Source organism: Lepeophtheirus salmonis, chromosome 1, assembly GCF_016086655.4.
Source record: "Lepeophtheirus salmonis chromosome 1, UVic_Lsal_1.4, whole genome shotgun sequence".
Classification (NCBI taxonomy): Eukaryota; Metazoa; Arthropoda; class Copepoda; order Siphonostomatoida; family Caligidae; genus Lepeophtheirus; species Lepeophtheirus salmonis.
The window spans coordinates 1,290,721-1,314,276 of NC_052131.2; the positions used below are offsets into that span (position 1 = coordinate 1,290,721).

The 23,556-nt window shown below is 31.2% G+C and overlaps 1 protein-coding gene across 10 annotated transcripts in view; it reads left to right on the forward strand.

The window, feature by feature from the left end:
• Positions 1-16,977, forward strand: part of LOC121113621 (FMRFamide receptor) — a 36,701-nt gene extending 19,724 nt beyond the window's left edge. For 4 of the 10 annotated variants that reach the window (XM_040707485.2, XM_040707462.2, XM_071886939.1 and 1 more), the window contains 3 exons: positions 15,211-15,566; positions 15,623-15,912; positions 15,973-16,977. In XM_040707485.2, the coding sequence (XP_040563419.1) occupies positions 15,281-15,566; positions 15,623-15,912; positions 15,973-16,743 (1,347 nt within the window). In that variant the 5' untranslated portion in view covers positions 15,211-15,280 and the 3' untranslated portion in view covers positions 16,744-16,977. Of the gene's footprint in view, positions 1-832; positions 1,065-1,880; positions 1,919-5,508; positions 6,092-15,210; positions 15,567-15,622; positions 15,913-15,972 lie in introns of those variants that run through there. The other 6 variants (XM_040707478.2, XM_071886937.1, XM_040707454.2 and 3 more) reach the window with 6 other exon arrangements.
• The last annotated feature ends 6,579 nt before the right edge of the window (positions 16,978-23,556 follow it).

Below are 23,556 nucleotides of genomic sequence, written 5' to 3' on the forward strand. Positions count from 1 at the left end.
AGAAATGTTAAGTTTTATTGTTTTGAAATAAAATTAGATTGACATTCTCAAAAATTATTTTAGAGTATATAAATTTTATTTTAATTCCCAAAAAGATTTTATTTCATTAAAATAAATAGTTTCTGATTATTAAAAATAGTTGGTAATCCAATGATGTGTTCTGAAGTATTAAGTGTTTTGAGTAAATTCCTTTTGACCGTTTGTCCAAATCGAGTCTGAAGTCTTTTGATTAAGAGTCCTTGAACTGCGAGTATTTCGTATATAAGGAGCCCTACAATTAAGTCGGACTGGAGTCCGAATCACCAGTACAAGTTCCCAGCTCACCTTTAAATGTTAGAAACCTCCACTACTAGAGGGAGGCTCCAAATTCTGACTATGGTATGGATTTATAAATATTGTTTCAATCCTTACTTTAGGTCCTTGAGAAATGTCCCAAACTTTAAAGTACTTTCTACAAAGCATTATTTTCAATAGTAATTTTCCTTATTTATCAATTGAATGAGATACTTAATGACCATGAGTAGCATATATTTAATACACGAGAATAATTTGTCATTATTCTTAATTTAGGATAAATTAAAGTAATATTATTCTTATAAATAGGAAGTAATTATGCCTCCAAGATATGGTCGAGATATATTGATGTTATTGACTGATTTCCGTGATTTCGTCATGTAGCAAAGGTCGTTTCCTAAGACTGTTTTCGAGTGTAACATTATGAGACATCAAACTTTTGCCAAAGCTAAATCCATAGGATTTATTTAAACAATAAAAAAAGAATCCCCTGTAAAAAAATATATGAGCTATTAATTTAAAAAAAAAAATCTAAGGTACAAATCAGCACGTATTCTTTTTATGTATGAATAACATTTTTTTTTGGCAAGGTAGTTTTATTTGCACTTACAATCGTAGAAACAATGCAGTTCTGTTGATTATGTGATAGTCGTTGAATGTGAAGAAATATTTCTAAATTAAGTTTTTTTTTAAAGTGCCCTCTCAAAAAATACTAATCAAAGAGTGATTTGATAAACGTAACGTTACATCCACAAACAAATGGAGTCTCGGTTCGTACAATTTAGGGAATGGGGAATAGACTAATACACTTCATATCTTATTCACTTAGGGATTTTTGGATTATTTAAAAAAAAAAAAAAATTTTTTGACAATTTTTGATTGTCAAACTGTTTTATTAAATATGAATTAGTTTTTCTTAAAATTACAAGACTTAAATTTTAACAACATAATTTCATTTTTTTTATGTTCAGATGTGTTGTGTAGACTGTCCCCCTTTGTAGTCTTGAGCCGCCAAGCGCTGTGTCAAGAGTTTTTTTTGTGGAAGGGGGTAAACACTTGGATAACCTTTATTTGTTAAATGACCTTTTTTTTTAATTATTGAAAATGACATTTTTTTTGTATGAACTTTTCTTTTTAATATATATTGAATTATTTTTCTATAAGTAAATATTATAAATTTATGGGTATTTAACCGAGTTCTTTTACACAAAATATTTCATTTCATCAAATTTTGTGAATAACATTTCAATCAGAATGATACTCCTTGATGTCCATAACAATTAATTAAAGACCAGAATGTATCTATATATTTGTTTATTATTTTTTAATTAGTTTTAATTATAAATTTTATGAAATTTTTGCAATTGATAGCTTGGTATTTGATGTGCTACATACATATTTCATATCAAAATTTGTTTGTCTAATTTATCAAAATGCATATTTATAGGATATGTTCTGTAAAAAAAATAACAAATCTTTTCATTAGTGAAATTTTTTTTGTGACTACTAAAAAGGTGAATGTCCATTCAGTTCATCCAAATAATTTGATTACATAAATATTCTTACAAAATATCTATTTATTTCAGGAATTGAATGTGTTTTGAATGGAGTTATTATAGAAATGGTAATTTATTTCTAGTTATTATTAAATCATTGCAACAACTTCCACAAATACAAAGGACTACAATACAAAGAGTTGTAATTTATAAGCAATGTCTTGATGGTATATATGTATATTTTTCAATGTTTCTTTGATTGTTCAGATGGAGTTACAATGATTAAGTATAAGTAAACATTAAAGTAACAAAATTACTTCATCTGACATAGGAATCTTCTTTGAATTCTATTACATACATTTACAATTATATATCTTTCCTTCTCTAGGAACAACTGGGGCGCAAACTTACGAATATTGAGTTCTCCCGAGTTCTCATTGAACTACGTTCCTACATTTTTTCTTGATGTTGGGAATCTGAGGAGTATTTTTTATTTTCTAAAGCTGTTTTTATTATCATTTCATTATTGAGGGGAGAACAATTAAATTAAGCACGTGTGCAAGTGCTCATGAAGACTGAGAGTAACACTGAGGATTGTAAATATTTTTGGTATTTATAAAAAAAAGTAACCGAAAATGAACTTGGTAGCCCTGACAATTTAAAGAATGTTTGAAAGGAGAGCAGCCTAGCTGTCATGACCTTTCATTAAATTAGCTGAGATGAAGGAACTCTTTGTCAGGCATGGTCATAGGTAAGAATGACTCACTCCCTTTTCCAATCTAAATGATACACTTAGTCCACCAAGGACTGACTTACACTCATATCTCTTTAGTGTCATTCTTGAGGAAATAAACTCGTGGTGAGACTTGACAATTGGATGTTCTCTCCTCAAGAATGAAAAAAACTGAAACAGTTTAAGAACTTTTACTTTTATTGTATAACACAAACTTTTGTACAAAAAGAAAAACAAAAAAAAAGTCCCAAAATCATCTGTAGTTATCCAAATAAGACATTCATATGAACTGCTATTTATTTTTGATGTACTCCCAGAATGAATTATGATGAATTATATATATCGTATGGATATTAAAATCCTAAGCAGTATTTCATTCGATACTGCATTATAATATTGCTTAGTAATAATTTATTAAAAACGTAGCTTTAAATTTGTATTTTTGCATGATAGCCAAAATTTCTTGTTATAAATAATAAAATGGCTAATATATATTATATAAAACGATGAGGTATTAACAAGAAATTGTATTCCTATTCTTTTGGAAACAGAGCATAACTATAGAATAACTTATTACTTTGTGTATTTATCAAAAAGGCTTGATTATGAAATAGCCATGACGTATCAAGCAAAACGAGGGAATCGATGGGTGACAACAAAATACATCGTGGGCTTTTTCTGTTAACAACGTAACACAGTGTCCTATAAACCTTCTGAGAATATGAAATTTGGCTATAATTATAAATGAATAATAATTATTAACAAAATTAAAAGAGTGCCCATTTTTGAATATATTTTGTTACAAAAGTTATATTAAGAAATTCTATATAGTGCCATTGAAAAAGTTCTCAGTATTTGTGTAATTCATGTGATTTTTACTTCTAGTGTTAAAATTTCTTTTTTGTAAGCTGTTGATTAGCCAAAATTTGGTTCTTATTAGTTCACTGAACGTTGATTTAATAGAATTATAATTTACTCGTAGGTAAAATATACTTACTGCTAAATAAAAGTAAAACTACTTCCTGAGAAAATAATAGGATAATTGACGTCCGTTCAATCTTTTCGAAATTTAAATCCCCTCACTCAATTATTTTGTTCCATTTATTTTTACACTCATATCATGACTCACTCAAATAAACCACTATATAGCTTTGGGTTTCTATTCTTTTACTGTTTGTTAGAAGAACAGGTTGGAATACAAAAAAGATCACTCAGTGAATGGATCAATGTTTATATTTCAAAAATAAATATAAGGGCTTATATGATTGTCAAGCGAATATATTTAGTCGTAGCCAATTAAAAGGAACTTAACTACCTTTAAATATCGTCATACATTAACACATTTTGCGCTCAATACCAGAGATAGGATCCCTTTGTATTGCAATTCCAGATAGAGCTCAAACTCTTTGGTATCCAGCCTCAAGTCTGTGAATACAATTTCAAGACCTAAATATTTTTATAAAGTACTGTTCCAGCCGATTTTCTTACATTTGAGTCTTATTCTTATTTAAATAAAGGAAATAAGTTGATTGGCTAACTTATTATTATTACACCATCAGAGTCAGTTGACAGAGATGAATATCACAAGTTGGAATTGCCAATTAGTATATCAATCAAGCTCATAATCTGCGAATATATGGCATATGATAAAACATAAAATTGACGTCCGTTCAATCTTTTCGAAATTTAAATCCCCTCACTCAATTATTTTGTTCCATTTATTTTTACACTCATATCATGACTCACTCAAATAAATGAATTTTATTAGAATTGTATACTCATTTTTATTTTAACACAATTTTACGATTACTTTTTTATGACTTATTTTTATTTATTTAAAAAAAAACAAGATTTATAGTCAAGCATTAAGTCTAATGATACTCAAAAAAGCATTGTTCAGTTCTTGTATTATTTGGATAAACAATATGTATGATTTTAATTTTTCAATGCATAAAATGTTACAACTTTTTATGGCATACCAATTAGGGTTGTCACGGTACTAATACTCTCCTGTAAGGGTCAACACATATATATGTTTCGGTATTTTGGTGTTTTTCGATACTTTTTTTACTGAAAATATTAGACAAATACAGGGGCGTTAGAAAAGTCCGTTCAAAGTCCGATAGATTGTACTACTGCCACGTATCAAGGTTTGGTTTAGTTAGTAGCATTTCTTGGAATAACACTGATCAATTTTCAGCCAGATCGGTCTATTTCTGTCTGGTTGTATGTTGATTAAAAATTACTTTGTGTAAGACAAAACGCCTTAGAAGAATAAAAAAAAAGCTTGATAAACATTATGGGGACTTTGCACTTTCGATTAGAGCAGTTTATAAGTGCTTTCAATTTTTTTTTCTTTGAGTGGCCATATGGGAACAAGTGAAGATGATCGTTCTGAACGCCGTGTTGAGGTTGATACTCAAGAAATTAGTGATAAAGTCCATGATATGGGGATGAATGACAGAAGAGTGAAGGTGCGTGAGATTCCTAGTGTTGTGGGCATCTCGAGTTGGCATCTTCTTTCCATGGATTTTGTGATCACAACTGCTGAGGTGGGAGCTAATGCATTGTCGTGGACCTTTTTGTGTGCCAATCCTGGGTCTTTTTCTTAAAGCTCGGTTTTCAAACGGTGTAATAGCGATGAATAATTAGCACCTACTCTTTTTCAAATAGTCAATAAGGATGACTCCTTGTGAATTCAAAAGACAGTCGCTTTCCGGCCTATTCTTTGATTTAAACGAATACCAAACAGAAAGAAATATACCCATCGGGCTGAAAGTTGGTGTGTGTTCTTCCAAAAGATGATACCAAATAAACATAACCTCGATACGCATAAGTAGTGCCATCTCTTGGACTTTGTTCGAACTTTTAAAACGAACTTCGTATCTTGTAAATGGCAAGTGACATACACTTACAGGGGTGTCTGCACTGAATTTTTGTCTTGGGGGGGAGGGGGGCTAGATCTTTACTTCTTACTTCTTTTTCAAAATTATGTAAAACCATTTTGGGGTTATAGGGTTCATGTAATTAATTAGCACCTCATGGACAGGCCAATTTTTTGATTAAGTACAACAGTTGGAAACACCGGTTCCAATATCAATTAAGTATACAAAGTAAGGAGTAAAAAATGAGCGATTTATTTTTTTACTCTTCTCCACAAACGACTCATCTGATTAAGAAGTTTGTTTTATTTATGAACTAGCAAGAAGCCAAAGGAAATAAAGGGTACATGATTTCCTTTATGCCCAAGTAAGCAAAAAGAATATCGCTAAGATTGTCGGTGGTCACTATCCTCACAGTCTGCCGTATACAACGTTAGAAACACCAGTTTGGGCACCGAGAGGTAACCTGGAAGTAGTGGCTTCAACAAGAAGAGAGATGAGGCCTTTCATAAACATTCTAAAGGCCAAGGTAGATGCCGACCCAATGACGAGCATATAAAGGCTAGTCTAAAACCACAACGTTAATCCCAAGACCATCAGGGTTGCTATCCACGAAGATTGTGGCCTCAATTCCTATTTCCTAAGACCAAGGCTCATCTTTAGTAAAGGCACAAGAGACTCAAGAGGTACAAAAAAAAAAAAAAACCACCCAGTTCCCCTGACTTCAACCCCCCTGACCAACTTCTGGGGGGGTACCATCGAGAAGAAGATCAATGCTACCCCTCACCCCAATGTGGACTTTCGGGAAGCTGCCATCGACAAGGAGGATGCAGACTATCCTGAAGAGTATATCGATAAGGCAAACACCAGCTTTAAGGCTAGAATAGAGGTCGTCATTAAAGCAAAGTGGATGCCATATTGAATGAAAAAACCTATGTTCCACAGCTCACAGTTAGTGTTGTGTTGGTCCTAATTTATTGATCCCAGACGAAAAATACCCTCGTTGACATCATGAGGGATCAATTTTACCTTCTTTAAGGTAAACATGTGGGACTGGACTTGATGGGATCGGATTAGACTGCGGTCATCGGTCCTGAATAGTGAACGACACAACAATACTGTTAGTACTCAAAACAAGTTCATTAAAAAAATCCTTACGAATAAAAAATCACACGAACTTAACTCAACATTTCCCCTACCGTAGTACAATCTTAAATACGCCAATAGCGTAATATATCTTTAAGTACCGATGTATCAAACAGCACTAGAACAGATATATACCAATAAAAAATTCAATTATATACCAAAAATATCAATTAAATTGTTGAATTTCATTACCTAGATGGAAATAACTTGGTTATAATTTTTGATTCGGCATACCTCTTGGTTGAGTTTAAATATATATATTAGTTTCATGTTGAAAAATGACGATTAGTAGCATTTTTTAAGTTTTTAAATTACTTATTACTGTATATAATATGTAAATAAATTGTAAATTTCCTAAGTAATTTAAGTATTTATATTTAAATTAATAATTGAAAAAATTTTCTTCTTCGGAAAGTGAATTACTACACTACTACATAAATATGAATATCATCATTCAAGATGAATTAAAAGTATAATATATCAATGATATCTACGAGAACTTTTTTTACATGGACTGGTAATTAATTACCAGGTAAAAAATACTTTTGTAGTGAGTTTGACAGACACTTCAATGTACTTTTTAGTGTAATTTAAATATAACCTTCGACCCAAGGGGGTTGGATTTTTTTTGGATTTCCAAGAAGTGATGTTTTTGAAAGAAATTTTGAAATGTATAATCAATGTCTTCCTTATACCTACAAACCTTATGTTATGCAATATTTTGCTTCATTCATGACATTGCTAAATTTTTTAAAAGTGGCAATATTTAAAAAAAAAATATTATATCATTCTATGCAAAAATATATTTTTGTTAATTCAATTTTAATGTTTAAACTTTAAGTCTACGAAAAACATTCAGTTATATTCAATTTGCACCCAAAAGTAAGGACTTAAAAGAATATTTTCTTTAAGCAAGTATCGTAGAACGAAGCATAATACTTTTTATTTAATTTTGCCCTTCCAAATTTAATATAATCAAATGCAATGTCATGTATATTCTTTTCAACACAATTAATGAATCACTATATATTGAAGTATTATCCAATCTAATTTTGTATGATAAATGAGAATAACTTTCCTCATGTGTATCCATTTTGCTAAAATTAATGTGTCAATAAAGGTAAGGTTTTTATTGAGTTTAGTACAAATTAGTCTAATAAGGCATAAACATGTCGGAAAGTCCGATATTATTGTAGTAAAGACAATATATATGATTGGTTTTCCTTTATCAAACTATTTTTACAAACACGAAATATACATTTTGCAAATTTTATTTTATTAATATTAGAGTACTACTACAAGTTTTGGGATCCCAATCAGTTTATGTATATTTTTCCCCGTCCTTTTTTGTCCAACTAGAGGGATTCCTCTTCGTTCATGTTAGTTAAATAGCTCTAAAAAGATAGATTCGTAAGGATTGTATTAAGAAATATAAACGCTAAAAGTCTTTATTAGTCTATTCGGATTTTGTCCATTCGACGGTATGTCAGTCGACGATTTGTTCAAGCATCCTAAATGATAGAGGGTCAAAGTAATAAATAAATATTATGGTTGTTTATAGCGGTTGTTAGCAATGGAACTTTAAGGTCGAATCGGAATATAATTGTGAGTTTTATAAATCATCAAAATTTTACAAGTAAAATGAGAACATTTTTCAATTAAAATAGATACGTAGACTAATTTTTTCGTAATAGGAATGACATCTAAACTTTAATAAATATTTATACTTAAGCCAATAACAAAAAATTGATTTTTAATAGGTTATTTTATACTATGAATTTAGGGATCCATTTCTTGTGGAATGATACTAAAGTAAAGAAGGGATTTTTGAATTTTTCTGAACTATTCTACTCAAACTGAATAATTGCTCGTTTTTTGACCAACCAAGATTGAAAAAGAAAGAGTATACAAAATTTTCATGTTTAGAGTATTTATTGATTTAACTTAGAGTTTAATTTCTGATGATTTTATATTTTAAATAATATCAATCCTTCCTTATGTGAAAACATTAATTTAACATCAATTTTTCAAAACATAATTAGCATTTAACACATAAAATATGTTATATACATATGCAACATTGCAAATCATCTCTTTTAATGGGACACCAGTGTCTACTACATATTTTTTTTACATCCAATTAATTCTGTTATTTTTTATAATGACAAAAATGATTTCATTAAACATACTACTTAATCCTTGAAAATAGGCTTCATGCATTCTACAGATTATTATGGAAGCTTAAAAATAACAAAGGTTATATATCAATACGTATAATACAGAGTTGATCTTATCTAGCGGTACGCATTTTTTTTTTTTGTCAAGAGTAAAATTTAAACGGAGGTTTAGTAGGGTCATTTATTTTTACAAAATAATCTGAAAATAGTGTTTGACGCAATTTTTATTCAATGTTTCAGCCCTCAGCTCGGTTTATTCCTTCTTGATGGAAACCTCGAGAGCCTGGACACTCCTGTGAGGAGTAGCACCCCTCTTATCCTTCAGACGTCCCTAGATGGAGTAATCCAAGGGGTTCGCGCCTGGAGAGGAGAGTGGCCAAATGTTGAGGTACCAAAGTGCGGAAAGTTGTATCTCAGGAAGGGCTGGATCATAGCGTTGGAATGACACGGAGATCCGTCTTGAGTGATAACTTATTTGTCCTCAAACTTTTCTGTGGCCCGTGGTAGTACTTTTTTATCTAGAAGTTCGATGTAAGCATCTGTATTGAGCCACTCTCTCCTCTCCACAAAAATTTAAGGGCATACCTTGCCTATGCTGGCCACTTGTTTTTTGTTCTCAAGCCATGTCTCACTGAAGCTGAGAATCTGTCTGTTCATTTTTGATGTAGCACCTGTTTTGTTCATTCCAAATGTCATAAAGGTGATTTTTTTTTCATAGTAAAAAGGAAACATAGCCCGAATTTTTGATTACTTTGAGAAAATTTAGAATCTTCTTTGCTCTTTACAATCGTCTTAGCTGTTCAGAGATAAGATTCTTGTTGGCCTCCTCTGTTATTTTGCACCAATGATAGATATACCGTATTGAAAATAATACACTTTTTAAGATCAAACCTGTATTGTGTATGTTTTTCAAATAGTTTGCGGATATATGTTTCTTTAAGTGAGAAGAAAATCTGTTTCATTTCTATTGGTTTGAAAATCATATGCATAATTTCTTGATTGACAAAGAATATATCTTGCATATTACTTTATAATTTATTTGAAAATTAATTCAAGGGAAGTATATTTATTTTTATATGGGTATATTAAATACCCTTTTGAATCTCAAGGGTTAATTAGACCAACATTTTTGAAGCAAACTTGAGAGCCTCGTAAACAAAAAGTTAACAAGGCTCATATCCCATTCACGATTAACTTTTTGGGATACACAAAAAGTATTATCCTTTTAGCTGTTTTCGTCAGTTGATTCTTTCTGATTTAAAACATCTGACTCTAACTATTTATGAATTCAAAAATAAATTAATACGTCAGTGTTACCTCACTAATACAAGAATTGACAACATATTCTCATAGGTACTCGAGCTTGTCCTTATCTTTCTGGTATCACGCAACCTTCTTTTCTATAAGAAAAATAAAAAAATTCTGAAATCAGTTGTTAGTTACTTAAATAAGTCTACTAGCATCCAAGAGATTTCTCCACAATTTTTAAAATGAATTATAGATAAATATATAATTCACAAAATTAAAATTCACCATGGTATTTTATTCGATACTGTATTAAAATATTGATTAGGGATATTTTATTAAATGCGTAGCTATACAATTTGGTATTGCTATATGATAGCCAAAGTTTCTTCATAGAAATAATACTATCTACCTATACACTTACTGCTATTTCAGTCCTTATTTATGACTAAAAACTGCAGTTCCGTTCATTTTAGTCTCAGTCCGGTCCATTTAAGTCATGCATATTAGTTCTGAAATATATTAAGTTTGGCTCTAGATGACGTTCATCAAAAAGAAATTGTATTCATGTCCTTTTAGAAACAGGCAGGCTTGTAAGCGTTCCGCTATTTCGACACTCAGTTCAGCGTTCCGTTCCATTTTTTCCCTTTCAGTTTTCATCGTTCAGCCATTATTTATGTTTCTTTCGGCATTCCATTCAGCGTTCCAATCATTCCACTTTGATAGGGTCAGGGAGACTTCATTTGAAAAGTAGATTTTAAGATTTTTTATACAATAATCCGGAGAATATAAGCGTTCGAATGAGCAACAACTGACTAAAATCGGCTCATTCATTGTCGAAATGGAGGCCAAAAGGTAAAGTATGGATGAATTTGATTTACACACAGGACAGCAACAAGTGAAAAAAAATTGTACCGTGAACAAGTCAAACACTCCAGGAACGAGTGCTACATCACCTACGCGGTCGATGTAGTTCCCTCATTCAATCAAAATAAGTTCCCAGTCTCCGCAATGATGTTAGGAATAAAGCAATCAGACGTGAAGTGGATGTCCCTGTATTGTTTCCTGAAATGACTGAAAATCGGGACCAATGAGTTCCAGTACGTCCTCAAGGAAGTGGTCTTGCCCTTGTGAAGTTCAACTACCCAGAGGGAAACTATGTGCTCTAGCAGGACTACACCTGAGACACAAGTCCGAGGAACACACAGCAATGCCTCAATATATTCTATCCGATTTATGGAAACACGATTTGTGGCCTCCCTCCTCACGCCTACGTCTTTGCTTTATCAGACCTTTAAATCATATTTAAAAAAGTAAAAAAAACAAAAAACAAATGAAACTTTTGTTTCCCTGTATTTTTTGTAAGTACTATTACAAACTATTCAGAAAAAATAAATCCGTTCCGTTCAGTTTTATGTTTAATGAACGAAGGTTTCATGGAACGCCGTTCAATTTTGCGCTCTGTTCACTAGCCTAGAAAAGGAAAATAAGTTTATTACAATATATTACTTTGTTTATTTATGAAAAATAAAAGACGTATCAGGTGAGTCAAGGGAATGTAGAACTGACTACAATATACATTGGGATTTTTTTGGTAGCGAGGCAATGCTGTATTATATGCCAAAAATTTATATTGCACCCATAAGTTTTATAAATTTTTCTTTATTTTTCAGGAGAGATTTTGTCGTTAGTCGTAAAGAACCAAATTTTTTAAGTTTTGAATGAAAAAAGATATTTAACAATAATTCCTTCTGCATCAATTATATTGTTCTTTGCATTACCACATTTGATTTCTACGAAGTTGTATAATATATTTTTAACAATTTTTTAAGTTATTTGTATTCCCTTAAACATGTACTCTTGAACTATGCATGTATTATTCGTTGGTGAGTAGAACTATCACTAGGTAGTTTTGGATCTTGTCCAATCCTAATAAAATTTGTCAGTCCTAAGTACCGGTCTATGATCTTTTATGGTAACTGCAACAGCTGAAAAGACGTAGGTAGTAACTTTCTCCTTTCAGTTATTCAAAGTAACCTCTTTCAGGAGACAAAATGCCGGAAGTTTATAGGTGTGTGGCTAGAACTGATTAAGTTATTTGTTTTTATATTATTCAATCTTAGCTTCGAGTGAAGAATAACTATGAAGACTGTAGGACAAACGTATAAGTCCTTAAGACTGTTGAATGGTAAAAAAGATCAGGCAAAAAAAAATAAAAATATTAATAAAGGGGGGAGACTGATTAGGAAATCAGACCTAGGACCAATCCAACACTATCTGTAGGGTAGGTAATAGTAATTTTATGGATGCGAAGATTGTCAGAATCCTCGGGAGTATAAATAAAAAAGTATATGTATTTTCTTATTGATTTAGACTCACGAGGATTTAGACCATTTTCCCCTCTTTGATAATAATCTATTATGAAAGCTTTTTTTGGTAAGCCTACGACGAATAGAAATCCATCCATCATCAGCTATTTATAAAAGTATGAAATGTAATCCACATCAGAAAAAACTTGTCATAATCCTACCACGTTCTACGTAATGAATATACAAATCCAAGTATAAACATATTTGGTTAATTCATATGGAATAGCGATTACACGACCCTTTTTACATTAAATCCTCCATTTTTTAGCCGCACAAAAGAAATAGATGTAGGAACTAGGGATTCCATCTCGGGATCCCGTTTTTCCGGGATTTCTCGGCCTTCTAAACTTTGAGGTAACTTCTTGTTTGAATGTAAACTTTATTTAATTATATATAAATGTATATTACGAAAAAATTTGAAATAAATATTGAATAATCACTACGTTTAAAGTTTTTAGGATCCATGCCTTGTAATGATACAGCATATGATAATACATATAATAATTGATGCCCAACGAAGCAGAGCAATTTTTTGAATTATGAAACTTTACTAGAGAAACAATCTAGTCCCTTTTTCACCCCATACAGGCTGTAAAATGTTGTTAAGAATCGGATCAAGTTACATATTTCTAAAAAATGGGGCCTTAAGGGTCTATAAGTATTATTATCAAATAATAAAAAAAAAAATAGATTACAATTTTTTTTTTCTTAAAGTATAACTATAAGAAAATCTTAAATTTCAAAATATTTATTATTTACTAATATGATTAATTAATTAAAATTTTACCCCGGTCTTCCGCTCAAACACAACTTCCCGGGAAATAAGAAGCCCTAGTAGAAGTATAGTAGACATTAGGGTCCATTGCTTCTATTGATTACATTAAGGAGATCAACAAAAAGAGCATCAAAGGCTTTAGGTCGGATGAAACAACAAATATTAATCCTTGTTTTGAACAGAATTTTGTCGTTCTAATACTTAATAGGTGCATGAACTTGATCATTAGTGTTAATATCCCTAATAAAGTTTTTAGTTTGGTGTATGTATGTACTTGCTTTTTATTATCAAGGGCCTCATTTGTTAGACTTTAAGGTAATATGTTTATGAGAGTATGCATAAAATGTATGCATATAAGCATATCTAAAAAGCTAGATATATACATTTATGATTGCATGTTTACTCAAAACTAGTGCACATCAATGTTCTCACAAATCCAATATTTTTGTACCGGTTCCGGAACACAAATTCCTATTTTAATACTTGCCATACTTTTACAATTTTAAATATGAAACAACTCGCATGAGACGTAAGTGGTGGAAGGGGGTGAGCTCAGACATTTAATCAAGTAATTAAATACAAACAATTTTCCTTCTTGCTAAGTTTTTATAAATTCAATAATTGATGAAGTTTGAGTGGTCAAAATGAATTCATATTTCCATAGATTAAAGAATAAGCAATTAGTGTCATAATACCAATAAAAGTAATACTTGGTTTAGAAAGCTATCAAAAAAGTAGGTGGAAAGAGCCTTGTGAGGGTGGGGATGCCACTTTTGACAACAACAATGAAAGAAACACATCTCCTCCGTTACAAGACTCTTTTGAAAACTTTTTTTACACTTTTGGCCCCGTACAACCCTGATGCCAACCTTTAATCCAAAAACCGAGATTCTCAAAGCACTGTCTGCCAGTACTGGGAGGCCATGACAGAAGACTCAATTTGCAGCGGATATCAGGCCTTCTGTCGCTGCCTGGAAGCCATCATTGCCACTAAGAGTGGCTAAATTAATCAATAAGAGAGCTCAGACACACGTCTATTTATATTATTCATTTTGTTGAAATTCTGTTGTTGATTAATAAATTATATCTTGTTGAAGTTTAAAATTCAAAGTATTCAAATTTTAATGGACCAATCGGTAGGACCGTTTTATATTGCATTATATTTCATAATGTAAACATGAGTATTTTTTTTTTGCCACGTATGTGCAATGTTCTTAACATAAATATCATATCTCTTATTTGGTATTATAAACCATTGATATTTTTACAAAAAAAAAAAAAAAAAAAAAAAAAAAAAAAAAAAATACTAGGACGGAAAGTTTAGAACCAACAGTCCGAAGAACTCGTACTAAGACTGCCACTGGACTGGATTGAATAAAAAAAGGCATTATCAAACTAGAATTTCTGTATATTGTTAATAGAGACCAAAAGTATCTTCAGTCAAACTGAAATATAATTTTTCTTTTTTTTTAGTTCAAAGTAAAACAAAATTTCCCATAGGTTATATTTGTATGTGTTGATTTAACAGTTTTGATTGTAATCGAAACAAGGAGAAATGTAAATATATTATTTTATATATTTTATAACGATCATACAATGTTTCCTAGAAATATTTATGTCAATTATGGGTTTTGTATTCAAATTTCTGGGGTGTTTTGAGAAACTCAAAATGTTAACTATAGTTAAGAATACTAATTAAATTTATGATACTTAATTTGGGCCCAATCATACGGAATTTTCAATAAAATCTATCAATTCCGAATTCTTTTATTGTGAGGAAGAGTTTTTGCTATCTTAATTCTTAAGGGGTTATCAGAATAATCTGTTGATAGAAGTAAGATAATTTGTCAAAGAATCCATATATAATACATAAATTTTTTTTTGGCTACTTTTATGTTGACAGGCTATATATATATTTGTACATAAATGTTCATGAGTCGTAACTTCCAAGAAAACCTATTCATAAATTATTCCTTGTAATTTACCTTCCTTGAAAGAAAATTATTTATAATAATTAAAAAAATCAACAAAATATTGTAATGATTGATTTATAACAAAAAAATAAGTTTTTTTTTTTTTTTTTTTTTTTTTAGCAGGGATTACTCCCAGGCAGTTAACTTCACGCCCAGAAGGACACAAACGCGTAAAGAATAAATTATCTCAATGGAGGATCTGATAGACTCAGTAGAAACTATTTTCAATCAAAGTGAAGTCAATAATACATTTGTTAATACTACAAATGAAGATTTAGATGGTGTTTGTAGACTTTTCTCTGGACGATCATCCCATGTTTGGTCGGAAGTCTTGGAGGGAGTTCTTTCCATTATCGTGGGCGTTGTTGGACTTGTGGGGAATTTGTCTGCTATCTGTATTCTTCGGCGGGAGGAGTTCAAAGAGACATTTAATAAACTTCTTATTTGCTTATGTGTGTTTGACTCATTGTTCATTGGTAAGTATGCATTTGTAAAATATTTATAGAGGTTTGAAATATTGTTTCTTTTCCAGCATGTGCCATGCTCATCTATGTCTTTCGAGCTCATCGCTTGTATCTTATCTCTTCTTCAGTCATTCCATATCTTTTCTTAATATTTTATCCATCCGGCAACATTGCACTTTATGGATCCATCTATACTACACTAGCAATCTCCATTGAGAGATATCGAGGAATCACCTCACCCATTCGCTCACGAACAGAGCCAAAACAAAAACTCATCAAGTATCTCATTCCTGTTCTCTTACTCTCGATTGGATTTAATGTTCCTAAGATGTTTGAGTCTTCTTTAAATGAAATGAAGGTATTTTATAGATTTAAATTAATGTATAGCTAATGTATCTTCTCCTGATATTCCTTCAAGGACCTAAACAATAATACCATACTGGTTGCCCAAAACACGTGGTTATCCCGCAATATAGCCTATACTCATTACTATAAAGTCTGGTCAGATCTCATTTTAACAACGATTATACCCCTGTCCGTTCTTATATTTTGTAATGGAAGTATTGTTGTAACAATTCGCAAATCGCGAGATATTCAAATCTCCGCTACATCTGCAAACAAGCGAATGAAGCAAGAATTTGCCCTTTCCATGGTACTTATCGGCATTGTATTCGTATTCTTCATTTGTCACATTTTCCGTTTTTTCCTCGCATTCTACCGAGTCTCTGTCACTAAAAGAACAGTCTCATGTTTACGCCATAAAGGCCTTGTTGCTCAACAACCTGAGTGGCTCTACGCAATAACAGCAATCAGTCATTTTATGTTGACTGTCAATTCATCTGTAAACTTTTTGGTTTACTGCGTATTTGGAACAAGATTTCGAAAGGCCCTCAAAACACGTCGATTTATATGGTTTATCTCATCCTTTTCGCATAGGAGCAGCGAGAGAACCTCAAGAACACTAACGCACGACTTGAATGAAACATTCCATGCAAGTCAATCTCATCCAAAGGGTCTGAAACACTTTGATAACATTAGCACACATAGTCCAAAGACATTGGCTCGATCCAACGTTCATGCAAAATCTCATTTACAACCAAAGTCACAGGAAAACAAATTAAACAAGAAGACGAACTCGAAGCTCATGATACTTGACCATTCCAACACACTTGAAATAACAGAAATATAAATGAATGACATATCTATATCTTTTTGACCCTTTATGCATTGTATTTTTATCAGTATTTGTGAACCAAAGAGTACGCATTATTTAAATTATTTTATTTGAATTGTCAAGTTACATGTTTTTTCATTTTGTAATGACTGTATTATTATTTAGACTCTATCAATTTATCTCATTTTCAAATAACAAACAATATTAATAGAGTAATGATCAAATATTAAATGACTTCAATATTTCAAATAGTTTACTTTTAATACTTTTAAGACGGATAACAAAAATGTATTTGGGCTTTTGTATTTTTATTAATATTGAGTCGCAAGAATCAATACTAATAAAAATTATTAACTTTGAAATATGTTACATTGTGTTGTGAAATATCAAGAATGATTGTTTTTTTATCTGATGGCATTTAACAAAAAAAAATTCTTATTGAATGCTTTTTTAGGTACAAACCTATCAATAAAATTGACTCCAACATAACATAAAATTTTATCGATGTAATAAAGTTAAAATAGTAGAAGAGCCATATAAAGATATTATGCCAGTGGTTCTCAAACTGTGGTACGTATTACCAGTGTGTAATATGCAAACTACCTATAGGAAGCAGAGCCGTACATATGAAGGAAATATTGTCAGTCTAGAAGGATGATTGATCTACCCCAACTGAAGTATCAACATAAATTAACGTTATGCTACTAAAACTGTAGAATTTCAACTATGTATACCAAGATGTCCATTAAAATCTGAACACTTTGAATTTTTACTTCAATAAGATATAACTGATTAATTAACAATAGAATTTTAACAAAATTAATACTATAAGTAGATGTGTGCCTGAGCTCCCTCAATCAAGCATTTCACCTCCCTTAGTAAAAATAATGGCTTCCAAGCAGCGGTAAAAGGCCTGGCACTCACTGCAGATGTAGTCCTCGGTCATTGTGTCCAGATTCTGACTGATGTTTGGATGACAGACACTGCAGGTCTTCCCCTCAATATGCACCCAAAAGGTGTAGTCAAGGGGTATGGAATATGGACTGTAAGGTGCCAAAAGGGTCAAAAATAGATGGGTTTCATTCATTGTTGGTCTTAAAAGTGGCATCTCCACTCTCATAAGGCTCTTTCCATAATTTTTTGATAGCTCTCTAGACAGTCTGGTGTAAAACACAGAGATATCTTGCAAAATCAATTATGGACTTGAGTGGATTGGACTAGGCTGGCCTTTTTGACAGAGCCCTTCTTCCTCTCCAACGTTTCGGACTTACTTACGATGTCGAGTGGTCCTGGAGACGCCCAACTGCTTGGAGTGCACGAATGGAAACTCGTTCTTCACGTTTAAGTGTCATTTTTTTCTTGACTTACATATACGTATGCTAAAGAGCTCATGTTTTTTATATTTTATAAATATCGAAATTTAAACTAATTTCAATGACTCAACCTTAATTAATTATTGAATTAGAATGTGTTGATATTTCAATGAACCACCTGGTATATTTTACATTATTATTCTTAACAGTTGTTTAGTTTTAAATGTGGTAGGAAGACATGAAACTACAACTGGGGGTGTAAGAATAACATAAATGTTAGAAAAGGTCATTAATTTATTGAATAAATAAATAAAAATATCTTCTCAAGCCAGTCAACTGGGAAAAAATATCCTAGTCTCTCAAGAATTTGTCGTCCTTGGATAGTGGCTGAATTACAGACTGCATGTAGGGGTAATTCGGAGGAGAGAGGAGGAACACAAAAGCAAATTTGACTTTTTTTTTTGTCGAAAATAGAATTACACATTTTAAATGGTTACATCATTAAAATCAAGATGGGCAAACTAATGGATCGTGTTCCTTTTACGTTACAGGCCTTTTTAGAATAGTCAGACGATGTTTCCTTGATAGGAGTTGATTTTACCAAAGCGTATGACATGCTATCCCAAAAATTTATAATCCAAACGTTATGTCGAAAAGGCTTTGGCGACTGTACTATTCGAATGTTTGGAGTTCGGCTTACAAACTCCCAGACAATATTCAAATATATAAGTCAAAGTGCAACGTTTCCCAACAAAAGAGGTTGTCGCAATGGAGACCCATTGCCAGCCTTACTTTTTATTATGTGTATTGACCCTTTAATTCGGAAAATACAAGCGGATGATAATATTGTTATGAATATATTATATTGTATAAATCGTAGCCAGCTTTTCACACAGTCAAAAACATAAGGTTATTGGGGTCTTGGATTGGAAATGACTGTTGTCAAAAAACTTTGAAGATATAACTTTCCAGATTAAACAAGCTTGCGGGTTCTTTTTAGCTTTTAAACTGAATATGTGGGATAAAATAAAAGCCTGGAACATCTATATTATCCCTATCGTTACCCATATATTACGAATAATGCTGAATCAAGATGAAATATCTACTCGGGAGTTAATTATTGAAATGTCCTTCCTGAACTTGAAGAATAAGATAAATAATACGCCAAGGAGACTTCATAACTCTCTGAAATACGGTGGCCCATCTGTTATATTTTTCAGCGACCTATGAAAGTCATTGAATTAATATTGGGTCAGACATCTTTGGTCGGAAAATAATTAGTGGAATCACCACCTTTCCAGATTCATATGGAGGAAATAATCGAATGACCCTACAGCCAGCCTCAGAGTAGTACTTCATAAGTCGTCTAAATAGTCAGATAGAATGTAAATACTCTCAGAGAGTGTTTGCGAAATACTCATTTCACATGAAAAGTCTCTGAACTGGGAATTCCGAGCCAGAGATTCCTTTTACAAGATTGGAGTTGAGACCATTGGTGTCGATTTTGCTGCCAAAACTAATGGCTCATGTAGCCTAATTAACAAAATGGCTTTTAAATGCCTTGGAGTAATTTTTGGGAAGTTTTTACAGGTTCCGATAACTGCGGTGCCTTATCACTTTCAAATAACCTCTAGGGCTGCTTCTGAACTGAGGAAAAACAATCAGATGGATCAAATGTTTTCAAAAGTTTTGCTTTTGTCTCCAGCAGAGAAATAGCATAATTACCAGATTCTTTCTGATACCCTAAAGCTAAGAGCCAATTTTTTTATCGGAGAAAAACGAAAGTGTTTTTTCTGTCGAATCGATGATGAATCAAGGGACTATTGTTTATTTGATTGTACCACACTTGAACCTTTGTACAAAGCCGTTGGAAATCTTATGCATGAACATTACGACTTTTATAATTTGAAGAGAAACCATTTTATACCCTTTTACAGTGGAAATGAAGAAACACTTATAAATGTCATTATCATAACTGTACACCAGATTTAATAAGAAAGTGGAGCTCTTCGGACAATAACCTTTCTGGGATATTTTCTATTCTGAAACTACACATAAATGTTTTAATAAGGATATGATGTTTTTACTTACTTTTATTTCAATAATTATTTTTCCTTCAATATATTTTTAACCTGTGTATAGCTTCGACACTTTTGTTGAACGGTTTTTATAGCGTTATTTTACTACATTTCTGTTTTCTTTTGACACTCTACTGTAAGTATATATCTGTATAAGTATGATTATAGTTAAAATGCACTTATATTTGCTGTCGAACTCTTATTAAGTATTTATATTTTTACTGTTTTAGATACTTTGATTTTAAAATTTGAAATATAGATACGCCTACTGGCCCAGAAAAAAAAATAAATAATGTCAAATAAATATATAGTATGTCTTTTATTAGCAATGGCCATCCCAATGGTTAAAATTTAGTCAAAAATGGTCAAATTTTAAATAAAAGGATTGCTTGTGAGCATCCTCTCAACCTTCTATGCGATCTGATGTAAGGGAAAGGGGGTCTATATATGGAGCATTTGGTCCATGTTATCGGATGATAAACCCCAGTTTGAATCGAGAGAATGGAGAAATGGAGAAAGAAGGATAAATACAGTGTACTTTTATATCCTTCAATGGTGTTGATTGCCTTGGAATAAAGCTTTGTCGATAGGAGAGGAAGAATGGGGGATCTATATAAATCGTGGGATATGCGACTTAAACACTGTTTGCAATGACATTGCACATGAAGGATCGAAACATTGATGATGTTGAAATCAAAGTGTAGAGATGAAAAACAAAGATATTGAAGCTGTAGGTATGGACTATGAACTATCATATTATCGACTTGAAAAAAGCATGGGACTCGGAGCTTATAAGCATTGTAACTCTCTTTGATTCTAATGGGAATCATTGTTTCGATTTAAGTAAAGAGAACCATTGTATTAGGAAGGATGCCTTGCCAAGGAAACGAGAATATACACCATTACTACATGTTATTACAATATTTCGATTTCAGGATAATTGGACAATTTTTTTTTTTTGCCAAGGTACAGTTTGCGATTGTACATTTTGCCAAATAACAAATTCCAGAACAGATATTTTGTAGCAGGACTATTTGGGACATTTGGGCCTAAAAATAATATTTGATATATTGATATTTGCGATAGTATATTTTAGTTCAATTTAAAATGAGAAATATGAATTTTATTTTCCTTTTTAACTTTTCCAACCTCAAAAATTATTACTTTTTATATTACGTGTGAGCTAAATTTAATTCCAATTTTTTTAATTATTCTAGGGTGAGGCTTTCAACCCGAGTGAATTTTTTGGAAGCAAAATAATAATTACATATACCCTGTTAGGATTCCTACCTTTACTACTAATTATCCTTTGAGCTCCTCACTTGTCCTGCTTTGTCATGCCATTTATAACCCAAACTACCCCCCTTTGGAGTACTTTTAATGATATCTTTAGCTTTTCTCGTGAAACTTCCCATTTTTTCTTAACACTTATGTATGTCTTTAACTCACGTTGAATCCCCATTAATTGGTTCAATAATTTTAGCAGGAATATTGCTTAAACTTAGGTAAATATATGATTTATATTTATTATAGTTGTTCTATTTATTATATTAATTAATGGTCGATATATAAAGACAACACTGTAGTATTTGGTTCGAATTTAGTTCGAATGATAATTAATTGATAACGGAAAAGTGACTAGCACATCTTCCATTGGAATCGCTGCCGTGTTTATGGATCATTTAATTTATTGAAAGTACTACAACAATAAAAAACTACATTCTGCTATTTTGTGTTGATATAATGATCACTTATGAATATAATATTTAAGAAAAAACAATGAATAGTTTACTTATATGATACATTAATAAAAGTACTTTTTATTATACTATCATTTAAATTGAATTAAAATATACAACTTTTTACATATTATCCTCAAAATATATAGCTATCAACGGATTAATCTGTTCCCAAAACATTTAACTTTTGCCCTTTATATACAAATTTTTAAGGAAATATGCTTAGAGTTAGATAATAGAATTGAAACAAGAAGCCCATCATTAACCATGTATTACTCAACATCTGGACAAACTATTCAATTTTAAAATCCCACAACCTCTCTATTATAACCATTACTGTTTTGATTACATAAGTTATATTATTTATTCGTCAATTAGTTAACAATAAATCTATAATTTCCATAAAAATGATTATTTTTCGTTATACGTTAAATATGGGTTCATCCTGACTGGTTCCTTGTTGCTACACTGGTAAAAAATCTGGTCAAAAGCTCAAAGATATTGGAATAAGAACTTCTCTCCATAAATTTGCAAAATCAAACATTCTAAATAAATGAAAATCAGCTTAACTAATTTGTTAGATCTTTAAAAAAAAAAAAATACTTTTTATATATTCTATTAATATCTGATGAGTGTTTATATAAAATCACTATTGTTTAGATAGATGGTAAATCTGTTGATTGCTCAAAAAGGAGTTGTTTGCTCTCATCATTTTAAACATAAAGATTTTGAAAATTAAGCTAAATGGATAAATAATGAATTAAACAGCCGTATCTTCAGAGAAATGATATCCCCACTTTGGGGGTTCAGAAACAGAAGTTAAATATAAATAATGGACTAGTACAATACCAATGGCTAAGGTGAGGCGTAAATTTAAAACTGATGAAAAATAATTAATAGCGCAATTTTTGGAGAAAAGATGATATTTCAAATTTTTCGGAGCTCAAACAAAAATTATATATAAATGGTGTACCTACAAAAGTAAGAGTAGATTGAGTGGAAGATAAGGTTTTTATTAAACTTTGGAATGAGATATTTGAGGAAAAATGTCCTGCACTCAAATATTATTACATTCTCCATGTTCTCAACGCCTTTTTTGTAAATCTCATGACTCAGTAATTATGTTTTACCCTACATCTTACCAAATATTTTTTATCTCCTGTAAATCAGGTCATTTTTTTGTTCATAATATCCAATAAATTTTCGATATTATGATGAAAAACTTGGAAGTACCCCAAAAGGGAAAAAATAAGAGAAATGTCTGTTCAATTTAGAAAGATAAAAACCCACTATCCCAGGGAAAAATAATGAAGCCAAAATCTCTAAAATGATTTACCTTTAGGTATCAATATTTATATTAAATATGATTATAGATTACTCAAAACTGATGTAGAGTAACCCATGCTAGGATTTTCAAATAAAAATAATGATTATAGAATTGAAAAATAAATTATTAGTTAATTCTAACATGTTATTATATAGGTGAATTAGTTTCTTTCGAGTAATCACGAGTTATTCCAATTTAAGAAGATTTATAGCAGTCATATTTTAATATATTGTTATAAATTAATATATCAAAGTAAAATTTGAACTTGCTGTCACAATAAAATCAAAGAAATATCAACTCAACTTCATTATGTGCCGTGTCTTCAGTTTGAATAGTAGTGATAATAACGATTTGTTACATTAAAATAGGCA